The sequence below is a fragment of the Phoca vitulina genome, unplaced genomic scaffold (genome assembly GCF_004348235.1).
Source record: "Phoca vitulina isolate PV1807 unplaced genomic scaffold, GSC_HSeal_1.0 scaffold4, whole genome shotgun sequence".
Taxonomy (NCBI): Eukaryota; Metazoa; Chordata; class Mammalia; order Carnivora; family Phocidae; genus Phoca; species Phoca vitulina.
Genome location: NW_022589707.1, coordinates 8209284 through 8226001, shown reverse-complemented (window position 1 = coordinate 8226001; position 16718 = coordinate 8209284). Strand labels below are relative to the sequence as shown.

Here is a 16718-nt window from a genome sequence, read left to right as displayed (position 1 = left end):
CTTGCTTGTTCATTTGGGTTCTGTGAGCGACGGTTTGCTGACACGCACCTGCTGCTAAGACCGGGGGAAACCACCGTACTAGGCAGAGTCGGAAGGGCTCCTGGGGAGGACATCACTGGCGGCAGCACACATGCTCCCCTCTCTGTGGCCCCAAAGGAGAGGTTTCCTCAGGTTCCACGAACAGAAAAAAGCAGTGCTTCTCCTGAGGAACTGGTGTGTTCTCCCGCAGACGCACAGGTGATCCTGTGACGAGGGTGTTTCTCCACGTGCTTTGGATGCGAGGCAGCTCACAGCCAAACTCATGGCCCATCGACTTCTACGTGGAATAAAACCTTTTGCTGGCAATTCGTTGTCCCTACTTCGGCTCTGGCTTCATTTTTTCATATTTGTGTTTATTTATTTATTTATTTTTAAAGATTTTATTTATTTATTTGACAGAGAGAGACAGAGAGAGAGGGAACACAAGCAGGGGGAGTGGGAGAGGGAGAAGCAGGCTCCCCGCGGAGCAGGGAGCCCGATGTGGGGCTTGATCCCTGGACCCTGAGACCATGACCTCAGCCAGAGGCAGATGCTTAACCGATTGAGCCACCCAGGTGCCCCTATTTATTTATTTTTAAGTAGGTACCACACCCAGTGAGCCCGACTCGGGACCTGAACTCATGACCCTGAGATCAAGACCTGAGCTGAGATCAAGAGCCGGACGCTTCACGGACGGAGCCACCCAGGCGCCCCCTGGCTTTGGCTTCATTTTAATATCTCGCTTTCCTTTTTTCTTTCTTGTCACTCTGATTTCATTGCCTTCTCTCTCTCTCAATTTAATCCTGTGAATCAAAGAGAGGAAAGGCCACTAGAAAGAAGCCCCGCTTATCTGAACTTCTGTCATCTGTTCCCACGTCCCTGTGTGGGTAAGCTGCCATCTTCCAGTTCCCGTCCTTCAAATCCATCTGAATCCAGACCCTGCCTGAATCCTGGTGACCATCTACCAGTCTTCTGACTTCTCACCCGCCTTGTCCCCTGGCTGGAAGCAGCTACAAACTCACGCATAGGAAGCTTGCTCAAGGCTCCACCCCAGTCCCTGATCGTGAGGAAAGAAGCGTGCATGGCTTCTCACGTCTCAAGGGTTTCCTTGTAAATAATTCATAGATTCTGTTGCTTATGACAGCACAGTATATGCTTGCTAAGAAAAATGCAAATACAGCTGCGCATAACGTGAAAAAGCACTATTCCCACTACCCCGTCCGCTCTCCATGGGTAACCATGTAGGCATCAAACATTTTACTAGTAGTTTTTTCTGAAGGTGTCAAGTTTAAGCAAGAGCCTCCACAAGGAGGAAAGGTACTCACCTCCTCTCCATATTGAACCCATGTGTCCGATTCATTCTTCCAGTACCAAATCCATTTCGTGGCAAAGACAAAATTGGTCAGCGCTGTGACAGATGAAGGCGTGGAGATGCGTCGGATAGGATTAAAATTACAAGTCATTTTCTGGAAATCGATGTCTTTATTTCCGATAGAAAAGCTGAGAGGGAGAGGTTTAAAGTTAACAGAATACTTCAGTGACCTCAATCGTCTACAGTCTGGTCTTCCCTAACAAAAACACAGAATTAAGATCTTAGAGCTGACGGGGATCTTCAAATTTTCTTTATAAAGCTCCGGGTCTTACACACAGAAGAAGAAAAATCTGAAATGCAGAGAGGGTAGGTAAGTTACCTTCTGCATATAGTTAATGATGTCACAAAATATATTCTCTCCTCGACAAATATGCCAGAATAAAATGGGCCCACAAAACAAATGATTGGCTCAATGTTAGAAACTCACAGTAGGCCAGGTTTTTCAAGTATTATTTAAAAAGCTACACAATGTGGTCTGAGATCTTTGCAGGAAGCCAGGAAGGTCAAAGTTATTTTCATAATAATATTAAGACATTATTTGCCTTTTTCACTTTCATACTCTCACAGGTGCACAGTGGAGTTTTCCAGAGGCTACATGATGTGTGATTCTACAACAGATTAAAGAGATTTGTCAAAATATAAAACCATGTCATTCTTCTGAATGAATTTTTCTTGTTTCATTTTGGGAAACAGGTATTATTTATACATACATATATAGTTATTACATATAACTATAATTATATAAGCATAGTTATATAAAAATATGGTTATTTGTTACCATAAATGAGCTTATTATTGTTATTTTTCAATGAATCCATAAATATTGAATTCTTCTCAGTTTTGATTTTTATTTTTTATTTTTTTAAAGATTTTATTTATTTATTTGAGAGAGAGAGCCCAAGAGGGGGTAGGGTCAGAGGGAGAAGGAGACTCCCTGTTGAGCAGGGAGCCCGATGTGGGACTCGATCCCAGGACTCCAGGATCATGACCTGAGCCGAAGGCAGTCGCTTAGCCAACTGAGCCACCCAGGCACCCCTCAGTTTTGATTTTTAATATGGTAAATATTGACAGCTATAATTCACATAAACAGAAGTTCTCTGGGATCCTCAATATATTTGAAGGCTGTAGAGGGGTCCTGAGACCAACAAGTTTGAAAACTATTGCTCTAAGAAACACCTCCTAAATTCTTAATCTCAGGAAACAAACTGAGGGTTGCTGGAGTGGGGGGTGGGGTGGGAGGGATGGGGTGACTGGGTGATGGACACTGGGGAGGGTATGTGCTCTGGTAAGCGCTGTGAATTGTGCAAGACTGTTGAATCTCAGATCTGTACCTCTGAAACAAATAATGCAATATATGTTAAGAAAGAAAAAAAAAAAAGAAGAAGAATGTAGCAGGAGGGGAAGAATGAAGGGGGGGAATCGGAGGGGTAGACGAACCATGAGAGACGATGGACTCTGAAAAACTAACTGAGGGTTCTAGAGGGGAGGGGGGTGGGAGGATGGGTTAGCCTGGTGATGGGTATTAAAGAGGGCACGTTCTGCATGGAGCACTGGGTGTTACGCACAAACAATGATTCATGGAACACTATATCTAAAACTAATGATGTAATGTATGGGGATTAACATAACAATAAAAAAATTTAAAAAAAAATCTTCACAATAAAAAAAAAAAAAAGAAACACCTCCTAAATCAGTGGTTCTCAATGAGGAATAGTTTTGTCCCCCAGGGAATGTTTAGCAATGTTGAAAGACATTTTTGGTTATCACAACAGGAATCTAGTGGATAAAGGCCAAGAATGCTCCTAAACAGCCCCCCCAAAACAAATAATTATCTAGCCCCAAAAGTCAATAGTGCTAAGGTTGAGAAAACCAGCTTCAGATACCTGGGCGGGGGGCGGAGAAACACACCTCCAAACAAGAAAGTAGCTGATGCTACCCTCTAGTGGCAAAATGCAGTAACACAGAATCTCCACCAAAAATTCACTATAAAAGGATGGCATGTAAGCAATTGCCCCGCCCCACCCCACCCCCGCAAAGAATTTCCTTATAACAGAAAGGAAGAGGAGGAGGAGGAAGAAACAGAATCATAAATACAGAAAGCAAACTGGTGTTGCCAGAGGGGAGGGGGTCGGGGGATGGGCAAAATAGGTGAAGGGGAGAAAGAGGCACAAACTTCCAGTTATAAAATAAGTAAGTCACAGGGATGAAAAGTACAGCATAGGAAATAAGAAAAAAAAAAAGGAATTTCCTGTATAAAACTAGGATGCACTTTCTTTTTCTTTTTTTTTTTTAAGATTTTATTTATTTATTTGACAGAGAGAGGCACAGCGAGAGAGGGAACACAAGCAGGGGGAGTGGGAGAGGGAGAAGCAGGCTGAGCAGGGATCCTGATGAGGGACTCGATCCCAGGACCCTGGGATCATGACCCAAGCCGAAGGCAGCTGCTTAACGACTGAGCCACCCAGGCGCCCCTAGGATGCACTTTCTAAATATGGTCATGAGTGGTATCACCCAGTTCACCCCTGGCAGAAACAGAAATGTAAGGTATCCTCTTAGATTCCTCCAGGATGGAGAAAGCAGCAAACATAAAGGAAGATATAAAAATGCTCAAGCAAACAACAGAATTCTGCACTAGAACTATATGAAATTAGTCAACTCGTGTTCTACAGCTATAAAATTAAGCCAGAGGCTCTTTGGAGCTATAATCAGTGTACTTGTGTTAGTCCTATTGTGAGTCCACAGTACTACAAACTGACCTCTGCAGTGTGTTGTTCTGCAGGACATAGTGATGATAACTGCGTCACTGTTTATATCACACGAGTTAGGAAACAGTCCCAGAACCCCTAGTATTAGCCAGGCTCTTTGTGACTTCAAATCTAGATCATGTTTTTCTTCATGAGCTCAGCAGGCATCCGCCATTTTTTATCTCAAGAGGTACCTGAAACTTGAATGGGATTCTGAAGGAAAATGGTTTTTTCTTCTCGCCGTAAGCCTAGCACTATGCTTTCTTGGACGATGCTGTAGACCTCACAAGCCAGAGTCTGGCCACCAACTTACGTGCGGATTTGGGGGTCACAATAGGCCTTCTCAATATCCTCCATGGGCTGGAGGTCCATCCAGGTGTTTGCAATCCGCATCTGCCACCGGTAAGGGAGGTGGAAGTGAACTTTGTTGCAGCTTTCTACAAAGACAGAGAGGAGGTCTGAGGGTCTGTTGAGCGGGGGTTCTGACGAATTCAACCAAGTTCACTGCTGACTTTCCCCAGGAGGCCTGCTTTTCCCGTCCTGCCGGACCTGCTTGGAAGCCCATTTCCAGTCTACACCTTTGCCCATGCTGGTTCCTGCCCACACTGCCCCATATCTGTATCTTCAGCTCCCCTTGTCACCAATAGAGACTCGTCAGAAAACAAAAATTCCCCACTTCCCAAAGAGTCACTTTATCCGCATGGAAATCTGACATCCTTGTAAATGTATTGTTACCCCCTCTGCACCCCCAAGGGGTACATGGGACAAAATGCTCTCTAGCATCCACAACTGTATGCATTTCCTTGAAGCCTTGGCCTAAGATTTGGCTCTTCCAGAAAGAGTCACCCTCACTTATCTCACTCTGTTCTGATCTGACTTGTATTTTGTATTCCTTTGGCCGGTACTCAGTACCCAGCTGGTGCTTATGTTACTTATGCATTTATTTATTTTATGCAGTTTTCTCCTTAATGGAGGTTTTGATGCCCACCTCCATCATGAACTCACTGAAGGAAGGCCTGCATCACTGTGTGGCTTACATCCCCTTCACGTAACTGGCATAGTGCTGAGTAGACGACTATTAAATGAGTGCTTGCTGGATAACGAATTAGCCTCACGAACCCATTAATACAGGAATGCAGAAAATAGTTCTGTCTTTGAAAATTTGCATTCCGTTATGTTTAAATCATTTTGAAATGCTCAAAAGATGTGTGATTACTTTATTATTTTTTTTAACATTTTATTTGTAAGTGATCTCTACACCCAATGGGGGGCTCGAACTTACAACCAGAGATCAAGAGTCACACGCTCCACTGACTGAGCCAGCCAGGCACCCTGGTGTGTTATTACCTTAAAACCAAAAGAGGCAGGGGGCCCCTGGGTGGCTCAGTCGGTTAGGCTTCTGACTCTTGGTTTCAGCTCAGGTCCTGGTCTCAGGGTGGTGAGATCGAACCCCATATCGGGCTCTGCGCTTGGCGCAGAGTCTACTTGAGGGTCTTTCTCCCTCTCCCTCTGCCCCTCCCACTCGTGCTCTCTCTCTTTCTCTCTCTCTCAAATAAATAAATAAAGCTTTAAAAATAAAATAAAATAAAACCACAAGAGGCAGGTTCAGACATCCCAGGGAAAATCATAGAGCCGCACTGCCCGCGGTCTGGTGGATTGAAAATTATACAACCATCCGTGACAGTCCATACCTCAGGCCCATTAGAATGGCTGCTCTAAAATCAAACCAACACAAAACAGAAGCAAGTGTTGGCAAGGAGACGGAGAAACTTGAACCCTTGTGCATTGCTACAGAAAACGTAAAACGGCGCAGCCGCTGTGGAAAATGGTGTGGCAGCTTCTTGAAACATTAAACGTAGAATTATCAAAACACATTTTTAATTTTTTTTAAGTTTTTTTTTTTTAATTTATTTGTTGGAGAGAGAGAGAGCGCGCACGTGCAATCAGGGTGAGAGGCAGACAGAGGGAGAAGCAGACACCCCGCTGAGTGGGGAGCCGGATGTGGGGCTGGATCCTGGGACTCCGGGATCACGACCTGAGCTGAAGGCAGATGCTTAACCGACTGAGCCACCCAGGCGCCTTCCAAAACAAATTTTTTAGATAAACACCGAATTACCATAATATCCAGCAATTCCACTTCTGGGTGTATATCCCAAAAGAAGTGAAAGCAAGGTCCTGAGCAGATCTCACACACCCAAGCTGATGGCAGCATTATTCACAACAGTCAAAAGGTAGAAGCAACTCAAATATCCACTCACAGATGATCGGATAAACAAAATGTGGCACATATGCACAATAAAATATGATTCGGCCTTAAAAAGGAAAAGGAAATTCTCACACAGGAAATTCTCTTTCACAAGGATGAAACCTGAGGACGTACCACAAAGTGAAACAGGCCAGCATCACAAAGAGACAAATACTGTGTGATTCTACTCATGAGGGACCTCCAGTCGTCCTCCTCAGAGAAACAAAAACTAGAACCGTGGCTGCCAGGGACTGGAGATGGGGGGGAATAAAGAGCTGCTGTTCAAGGGGCAGCAGAGTTTTAGTTTTGCCAGACAACAAAGAGTTCTGGAGATTGGTTGAACAATAATATGACTCTACCCTTACTGACCTATACACTTAAAAATGATTAGGAGAGGGGCGCCTGGGTGGCTTGGTTGGTTAGGCGTCTGCCTTCGGCTCAGGTCATGATCCCGGTGTCCTGGGATCGAGCCCCACATCGGGCTCCCTGCTCAGCGGGAAGCCTGCTTCTCCCTCTCCCACTCGCCCTGCTTGTGTGCACGTCACTCTCTCTCTCTCTCAAATAAATAAATAAAATCTTTTAAAAAAATGATTAGGATAGTAAAATCTATGTTAGGTGTATTTTACCACAATTAAAAAGAAAAAAAAAAACATTTAAGTTGTAGACTTAGGATTTCAAGAACACAGGGCAGAATCTTCCTTTTCAGACCCCGGGTGAATGAGTCTAAGACCACCAAGGGGTCAAACAGAGGAATCCAGTGTGATGCCTGGGCCCGGGGCAGACGCATGAAAGTGAGCAGGTGGTATCACGCTGGGAGGACAGTCATCTGTCCCACACACAGTTCCACAGGACACAGCTCTGTAGGAAGCTGGAGGGAGGGGATAGTGAACAGGTGTGGCTCCTCGCCTGGAAGGCCACAGTCTGTGGAGTGAAGGACTCTCAGTACACGTGTGAGGAACTACTGCAAAAAGCCCATGGCCCAGAAGAGACACGATGCCTAAAGGACAGGACATGAACTGTGAGAGTGTGTCGGCGGGAATACTTTTAGCTTTTGGATTTGTTTTTTGTTTGTTTGCTTTTAGTATATGAAAAGAGGGCCCCTGACAAAGTATAATATATCACTTAAAAGTGAACGCAAAAAGAGAAAGTATAATATCAGGCAGTGGTCAGGAACCCAGGCTGGCTGGGCAATTCAGAGTCAAAACCCAAGTTGGCTACTCTAACCTCTCAGTACCTCTAGTTTCCACATCTGTAAAATGGGTTAACAACAGAACCTGCTTCTAGGGTTGACGTGAGGTTTAAAGACGATGCACATAAGTTTCTTGGCAATGCACCTAATATACAGCAAATGCTCAGTAAATGTTGGCTTCTAGAAAGTCCTTAAGTTACCCACCAACTTGACAATCCCTACGCAGATGGTCAAGACAAATTTCCTTCGAGCCACAATCAACCATCCTGGAAGAGCCGGTACTCTCAACGTCCGATGCAGAATCTATAAAACAAAAGAAGATGCACGTATGCTGATCTTAGTGTTTAGACCAAAAATCAAGATACCTGATCTCACAATGGAAAAAAGTATCTGTAACTAGCACCATGTTCGAGAAAATTCCGGATTCGTGCATTGCTCATGAGAGCCTAGACAGCCCCTCCATCAAAGCAAACATGGATGTTAAGGTCATGTGAGAGGTATGTTTATTGTTTAAACCATGACCCAACTACTCTTGTTCTCAGTAAATGTGGCAGCTTACTCCACATGGTTCAACTGTCAGTACTTGAATCTTCCCATCAGTCTCCTCACCAGTACCACCCCTTAACCAAACCCTCCAACTCTATGCCCTTTAGTAACTCCTGGGGAACGTCCACAGAGAGGCCACCAGCCACAACCATTCTGCTGTCGACACAAGACATGGGGCCCCCTTTGTCCTTCGGTGACTTACACGGAGCACATCTTGGGGTCCTTGCAAGCTCACTGGCAGGGCTAACCGAGATTGGGGCAGAGTTCTGACCATGGCTTGCATGGGCTGCAGCTCTGTTGCTTGAGGAGGATGTGGAAGGTGGCACCTTGGACTGAGTACGGACTTGTGGGGTGGGGACAGTGGTCTCCCGAGGTGTCGGCAGGACCTGGGTTTCCAGACTCTGACTTCCAAAGCACATCGCATTTTTATCCCCTCTGAATGTCAGTGTGAAGTCAAAACCGGTGGCACCAGTTTTATTGACTTTGGTGGTTTCATCCGCCACTTGACTAGAGCCATTTAGTGTGCCGTGGACGGATTTATTAGCCCAAATTGTCTTCTCTCTGTATTGACCGTTAACAGATGCCACTGCTGGATCATCGCCATCTGTAATTTTGCCAGTGGTTTGGAGATTACTGTGCGTGGTTCCGGTGTCCCGATTCCTAGGCAACGGTTTTTCCCTCTGTCTACTGGTTGTGGTTTTATAATTGAAAGGTCTTGTGGAACTTATATCTGTGGCCGTTCCATCAACATTATTATTAAAAAGCGGGACATACTGGACATTTTGCTTCCCCCCTCTGCCCTCGGCGTTCACGCCGTCCGAGGAGAGCATGCCCACGCTCTTTCTGGAGGTTAGGGCGTCAGGTGTTTGTGGAGAACCTAGAGGAGAGCCAGGGGCAGCCTGACTCTGGGGAAACAAACTCTCTCTACCAGTGCCTTTGCCATTCAGCCAGGTTGCAGGGCCCTTCTGGTTGGAAGCAGGTGCTGAATCAGAAGGGAGGTAAATGCTACCTTGATCCCCGTAACAGAGATCTTCTGGGCTGCCGTTCTCTGAAAAACGCTGGCTTCCTCCCACTTGATCTCTTCCTCTGAGATTATCCGCCTGAGGCGGGACCGGGGAGGGCTGAGGGCCATCCTGACTTCCCAAACGCACGAACTTGTGGGCCAGGTCCTCTACGGGCACGTCATCCGGGGGAGGCCTGTGGCCGATTTGATTTGGGGCAGGTGTGCAGGGCTTCGGAGTAGGAGCTGAAGCCGATGGAAGAAACTCTGTACTTCCCTGAAATGATCGGTCTCTGCTCTTGCTTCTGCCTCTGTAGGCCGGGTCTCTACGATAGGCCGGAGGAGCTGGGAAAAGAAAAACGAAACCAGGAAAATGAGCGCTAACAGGTTTGGGTTCACGCCGCGGTTCCTCCTCAGCTTTTCCAAGTTTGCCATCTGAGTTCTGTCAAATTACGTGTCCCAATCTGGTGTGTAAAAATCTTGAGAAGGGTGTTAAAGATGATGAAGGAATCTGCTCTTCTGGAGGAGCAGGAAACACCACCCCCACGGCCTAAGGACGAGAGTCAGAGTGACCCTGGCTCTTCTCGACTTCTCTCCTGGGGCCTCCGGTGTAACTCCCAAGCCCCCAAACTCTCAGGTGGGGCTTGTTCACTATGCTCTGGCTCAAAGTCAACGTTCACCGCTACGGCAAACATGCACAGGAGTGCGAGTCAGGGAGGATTTTCATGTCATTTAGATTTTGCCCATATTGTGATGAAGGTTCCCAAGCAAACTCAGGATCCATAAATAAATAAATAAACAAACAAACAAATAAATAAATAAAACCACAGTGTAAAGGTCTGATTCCATTTAAACTAGAACTTTTTCCACAGTTCTTCATCTAGTCCCTAAATGCCCAAGCTTAAGTGAGAAATGTCAAAAAGAATTAGCCTCTCTCAAGAAATCTGATGAGTCACACTCCCTGGGAAGAGGGAATGAGTGAGCATGCGTGTTTGTGAGTGTGTGTGAAATGTGCGTGTGGGGTAGGCGTGTGTGTGGTGTGTCTTGTGCTGGGTGTGCGTGCATACATGAGGGGTATATGTGTATAAGACGTATATGTGTGGTGTACGTGCGTGAGGGGTGTGTGTATGTGAGAGAGAGAGATGTAGTTGGTGTGTGCGATGTGTCAGTAAGATGTGCGTGTGTGGTATGTGTGGTGTGAGGTACGTGCGTATGGTGTGAATGCATGTGTGTTTGTGTGTGGCGTGTACAAGTGTGTGCTCCAAGTGTATATGTGTGGTATGTGTGTTGTGTGTACATGTGTGCGGCATATGAGCCGTGCTATTGTGTGTGGAGAAGGGGAGAAAAAGAGCCTTCCTCTTCCAAACTCAGAGAGCAGCAGTAATAGAGTAAAAGCAAACATCCTTCTCCTGCCAACAAAATACTTAATTAAGTAAATTAACCAGGAGGGATAATAAATAAAGATCTGTCTCACGTACAATGAATTTATATTGGGAAACTACGCCAGAAAACATCCCTCCAGAGGTTCCCCTCCCCTGTTCAGAGAGCATTGTGATGTGGGAGAAAAAACACCAGAGGAGGGACCAGAACACATTAGTTCTGCCACTACCTAGCTCTGTGAGGCCTTGGAAACATCCCTTTTATTTATTCATAGTAAAAATGATTTAAGACTGCTTGCAATGAAAGTCATTTAAAATTTCTGAGCCTCGGGACGCCTGGGTGTCGTATACTCAGTTAAGCATCCAACTCTTGATTTTGGCTCAGGTCATGATCTCAGGGTCCCAGTTTCGAGCCCTGCATTGGGCTCCACGCTCAGCATGGAGTCTGCTTGAGATTCTCTCTCTCTCTGTCCTCCCACTTGTGCTGTCTCTCTTTAAAATAAATAAATAAAATCCTAAAAAATAAATATAAATAAATAAAATTTCTGAGCCTCAGTCTCCTTATCAATTAAATAAGGCTAATAATACACCTTTCTTTCTTCATAGCTTTGCTGTCAGGAACAATGATGAGATATTTTTGGTGAAAAATCCCTGGTTAATTATAAAGCATTTCTCAAATATAAGGAGGTGTAATTATTTATTATGTAATACAGAATCTTCGAATTATGTATTCTATTTGCTTTATAAAATTCACCTCTTTCACATCCATTTCACAAAGGCTCAAAAAATTGCAAGGGTTAATATCATTAAACAATGTGAAAATGATTCAGGAATAGACCTGATCACTTCACACCCATCAGGGTGGCTGTTAACATAAAAATCGAAAATAACACATATTGATGAGGAAATGGAGAAACTAGAAGGAACCTTTGTGCGCTGATGGTGGGAATACAAAATGGTGGAGCTGCTATGAAAATGGGATGACAGTTTCTCAAAAAATTAAACCTAGAATGACCACGTGATCCAGCAACTCCACTTCCAGGTGCATAACCAAAAGAACTGAAAGCAAGGCCTCAAGCAGATATTTGTACACCCATGTTCATAGCAGTATTACTTACAATAGCTAAAGGTAGAAGCAACTCAAGTATCCAACCAGGGATGAACGGATAAACAAAACGTGGCATACACATACAGTGGAATGTTATGCAAAGCGAAATAAGCCAGTGTCACCAAAAGACAAATAACCTATAATTCTATCTATATTTGGTACCTAGAGTAGTCATATTTGTGGAAACAGAAAGTCAAACAGTGGTTGCCAGGGGTTGGGCGGAGGAGGGAAGGAGGTATTTCATAGGTATAGAGTTTCAGTTCTGCAGGATGAAGTGAATTTTAGACATTGGCTGCAAAACAATGTGAGTGTACTTAATGCCAATGAACACTCAAAAATGGCTCAGATGTGGGGCGCCTGGGTGGCTCAGTCATTGAGCGTCTGCCTTCAGCTCAGGTCATGATCCCAGGGTCCTGGGATCGAGCCCCGCATCGGGCTCCCTGCTTCTCCCTCTCCCACTCCCCCGCTTGTGTTCCCTCTCTCGCTGTGTCTCTCTCTGTCAAATAAATAAAATAAAATCTTAAAAAAAAAAGGCTCAGATGGTAAATTTTGTTAGATATATTTTTACCGCAATTTTTAAATTATATATAATATTGTTTATATAGTCTTTTTTTTTTCCAAAGGAAGGACATGCTATAACACGGGTTGGATGAACCTTGAAGACATTATGGAAGCGAAATAAGCTCATCACAAAAGTATAAATCCTATATAACTCCCCTTCTGTGACAATGCTGCAGAGGTCAAATTCACAGACAGAAAACAGAACGGCAAGTTGCAGGGGCGGGCACAGGAAGGAATGGGGTTATTGTTTACTGGGTATGGAGTTTTAGTTCGGGAAGTTTGGGAAGATGGGAAAAGTTCTGGGGATGGCCGACAACAGTATGAAATGTTGTAACTGTACACTTAAAAAATGGTTAAAAGGACCAATTTTATGTTATCTCTTACCACAACATAAAAGGTAAAAATAAAAACATTTTTAAAGAAAAGTACTGAGGACTGTGAATTAAATTGTGTAGAGTTTTGCATTAATGCTGGATTTCCTGTATTAATTGTACTGTGGTTATGGAAGAGAGTGGCCCTGTTTTAAGGAAGTGCGTGCTTATATACACAGGTGTGGGGGCTCCTGATGACCACATACCTCAAACGGTCTCCCCACAAAAATGGTATACGTGTCCATGTCAGTGTTGATATGTGCACAAAGATCAAGAGAAAGTGACAAAACAATGGCGACAAAACGTTATTGGGACAAAATGTTAACAGCTGGTGGAAAAAAAAAGCTCGATCAATTAGCTTTTAGAAAAATGATAAACATTTTAACAAATTGGGGGGTTGGATAGTACTAAGCATGAAAATCAAATTGCAAAATTGCATATATACTATGATTATAACGAAGTAAAAATTATGCATACATATAAACAATGTCTGAAAGCAACAACAGTTTCACGTGATGAGATAGAATGATTATAGGTGAAGTTACACTTCCCTTGCGATTTCTGTTTATTTCTGTTTCTTCTGTTAAAGAAAACATCGAAAGCAGTTACCTCTGTGCCCGGAGTGTTTCTTTGGGCTGTGCTTGCTGTTGCAGATATCCTGGATGTTCTGAACCACGCTGGAGCTGAGCCCATGCTCCCTCATGATGGCCAGCACCCTTCTGTCCATCAGATTATGGGACCTGAGGCAGTTGGTATAACCACAGTTCCCTCGGGTGAAGTGCTCACAGATGTGGAGCCTTTCACACTGTGGATAGTTATCACAAACCACTCTTCGACCCTCTCCCTTATAATTTTTGCATATCTGCAGAAGAGAGAAACAAACAATAGCCAGACACAATACACCTTCCCGCATCAGCCACACAGTCATTAAGGAAAGCCTAAGTCAACAAAAATGTTGGCAGTAAGCAGAGATATACCAAAGGAAAAAAAAAATACATGTGTCTTCCACGATCTCCAATGAGTTGTATTCAACTGGATGATTTATTTGGGGTAGAAGAGGCCTGCAAACTAACTAAACGAGCCATGAATTTAATAACCTTTTGGACGAATCAAAATAAAATGGCCATGGCCAGCTACAGGTAGGACCAAACAGGACCCAAAGGGAGCCCTACATTACAAAGGAACCCCAAAGAGGAAGGCTATCAAGTCATTCTGCAATTAAAAGGAAGTGTGGGGGGCACCTGGCTGGCTCAGACGGTGGAGCACGTGGCTCTTGATCTCAAGGTTGTGAGTTCGAGCCCCACACTGGGTGTAGAGATTACTTAAAAATAAAATCTTCAAAAAAAAAAAGGACATGGGGGTCTTACTTGCAGCTGTTGTCTCTGCTAGGCAGAACGTGACAAGGCTTCTCAAAAGGTCAACTAAAGAAGGTAATTTTTCTATTTCTCTGTAAATAGCTCTGCAAATGTGTAATTCTTACTGAAAAGAGGGCATACGTATTTCTTACTCAAGTACTGTCATGGGGGTCAGACCGTATGATGCAGGACTGGAAGAAACGGATTTCAAAGTCCCCAGCCACAGCCCTAGAACCATCTATGTGACCTCCCCTGAATTACCTACTCCCCCGTCTCTGTTTCCTTTGCTGTGAAGGAGGAAAAGATTTGCTCTGTCCCCCTAACCCAAGTTATTGAGCAGATTAAATAATAAAATATGTAAACGTGTTGTGCAAAATATAAAATGCGCTACGAAATGTTTGAATCATTACATAAAAGAATCCCAAAGATCAAAACACTTATAAGTTGTTTCAATAGACTGAGCAAACCAGATCAGTGTGGTTTACTGCAATCTAGGGCTTGAAGTGTGGTCCCCGGACCAGTAACATCAGCGCCACCTGGAAACTTACCAGAAATGCAAAACCTCAGACCCCGTCCCGTATCTAAGTCAGAGTCACCAGAGGTGGGGTTCAGCACCCTGGTTTAACAAACCCTCCAGGCGATTCCGAGGCTCACTAAAGTTTGAAAACCAGTGTCCTCCAGAAAAAGAACAACTAGCAACTTCACAAATGACACTTCGGTTAACAATCCTAGGACTGTTCTAATGAGTAGGTAAGAATGCTCCTGGCCTTGACTGGGGCGGGACAAATAACAGCATTTCTAGCTTTAATAAGCACCTTTGAATTTTACAGACTTGTAAACCAGGAAGTCAGGTGTGCCTGATGCTTGTACGTTCTCACAGGGCAAGGCAAAGTGAGACAGTGTGAGCGCTTTGAGGTTTTTAGGGCAGCAGCGTGTCTTGTCCACTGCTGCCTCCAAGATTTAACTCAGTGCCTACCACCTGCAGGCACTCCTAGGTGTTAGTCGAACGAATGCACAACGGCAAATGAAGTGAGACCCAGAAGGATTACCTGCTTTGTGCAAGATCACACAAGTAGTCGGTGGCAGAGGCAGGACTGTGAAACTACTCAGCTTACTCTTGTGTTAAGAAAGCACGGATGGACAATATGCAAATGAATGAGTGTGGCTGGGTTCCAATAAAACCTTATTTGTAAAACCAGGTGGCAGGCCAGATTTGGCCCCTGGGCCATAGTTTGATGACCTTGGATCTAGACTGTCAAGTGACAAAGAAATAAAATTATATTTTCTTTGAATCACTACATTCTGGGGTGTGTTTGGTGCAACAGCTTTGCTTATACCCTCAACCAATATACCCTATCATCTTCCAAAAGCTCAATTCAAAGACCATCTCCTTCCAGGAAGCTGCCTAGATGGACAGCATCCACTAGTCCTACTACGGTATCTTCAGATCCCTTCAAATAGGAAGGAAATTGCTGCAATCTTTAGGTCACTCGGCAACAGCCAGCTGTTGACGGCTATCTGCAGAGCCTGGTGGTAACTTTGAGTCTTTTGTGTTCCTCTCCCAACACATCCATGACACAACGCTGCCAACCATACTCTCTTTGCTGCTCAAACTAAGGAATCATAACTTACCTCGGGCATAAAAAAAGGGTCACTTTGGACGAGGAGCACTGCTAATTCCTCTTTGTTCAGTCCAGAGAGCTCATGGTTTTTCAAGACCTTGAAGTTCTCTTCTGAGAGAACGTTGTGAGAATATTTGCACAAATTCCTGGAAGAAAACAACAATTGTCAGTGTTTCCACTTCACAGAAGTGAAGAAAAACAAATCATCCAGGGAACTTTTCAGTTATCAATTCCCACATCCTCTGGTAACTAATCCTGCTTAGAGAACACACTTTAAAAATATAAATTGATGAAACACCTAGGTGGGGGTATAGGGGATGTATTTTTCCAAAGATTTATTTATTTATTTATTTATTTATTTATTTATTTATTTATTTATTTGAGAGAGAGAGCACGCACGCACTCTGGGGGAGAAGCAGAGGGAGAGGGACAAGCAGACTCCCCATGGAGCACAGAGCCAGACGTGGGAGCTCGATCCCACAACCCCAAGATCACGACCTGAGCAGAAACCAAGTCAGACACTCAACTGAATGAGCCACCCAGGGGCCCCGGGGATGTATTTTTTCACAAATCATACATATCTATATTTTAAATTGTCACAATACTTCTTTAAACAGTATCTCCTCTAGTATACATTACTAGGGGAAGAAATTGACAAAGAATCTAAGATCAATTTATTGGAAATGATTGCCCACTGAGGGACAAAGAATAATTAGGATAATACATCTATGGACTTGGGGCACCTGGCTGGTTCAGTCCATAGAGCATGTGACACTTGATCTCAGGGCTGTGAGTTTGAGCCCCACATCGGCTGCAGAGATTACTTAAAAATAAAATCTTCAAAAGAAATACGTGTATGGACTGACAATAAAAGTCAGTGAGAAAAGAGATTCCGTTTATCAAATTTTTTTAAGATTTTATTTATTTATTAGAGAGCGAGAGAGAGAAAGAGAGAGCATGAGTCGGGAGGGTGGACAGAGGGAGAGGGGGAAGCAGACTCCCCGCTGAGCAAGGAGCCCAATGCGGGGCACGATCGCAGGACCCTGGGATCATGACCTGAGCTGAAGGCAGACCCTTAAGCAACTGAGCCACCCAGGTGCCCCTATTTATCAAATGTGGAACAAGCTCTTAGTTGTATGTTTCAAACTCTACAGAAAAAGAGATAGAAATCCCCGCACTTAAAGACATTGATGACCTAGGTCCACACT

The 16718-nt window shown here is 44.2% G+C and overlaps 1 protein-coding gene across 3 annotated transcripts in view; it reads right to left on the bottom strand.

The window, feature by feature from the left end:
• The window catches only part of ZC3HAV1 (zinc finger CCCH-type containing, antiviral 1), a 57002-nt gene that overhangs the window by 23178 nt on the left and 17106 nt on the right, over positions 1-16718 (bottom strand). For 2 of the 3 annotated variants that reach the window (XM_032401481.1, XM_032401482.1), the window contains 6 exons: positions 15521-15656; positions 13143-13395; positions 8317-9459; positions 7773-7871; positions 4448-4571; positions 1344-1518 (listed from right to left, as the gene is read on the bottom strand). In XM_032401481.1, coding sequence (XP_032257372.1) covers positions 1344-1518; positions 4448-4571; positions 7773-7871; positions 8317-9459; positions 13143-13395; positions 15521-15656 — 1930 coding nt within the window. The remainder of the gene's footprint in view (positions 1-1343; positions 1519-4447; positions 4572-7772; positions 7872-8316; positions 9460-13142; positions 13396-15520; positions 15657-16718) is intronic. The other variant, XM_032401483.1, reaches the window with a different exon arrangement.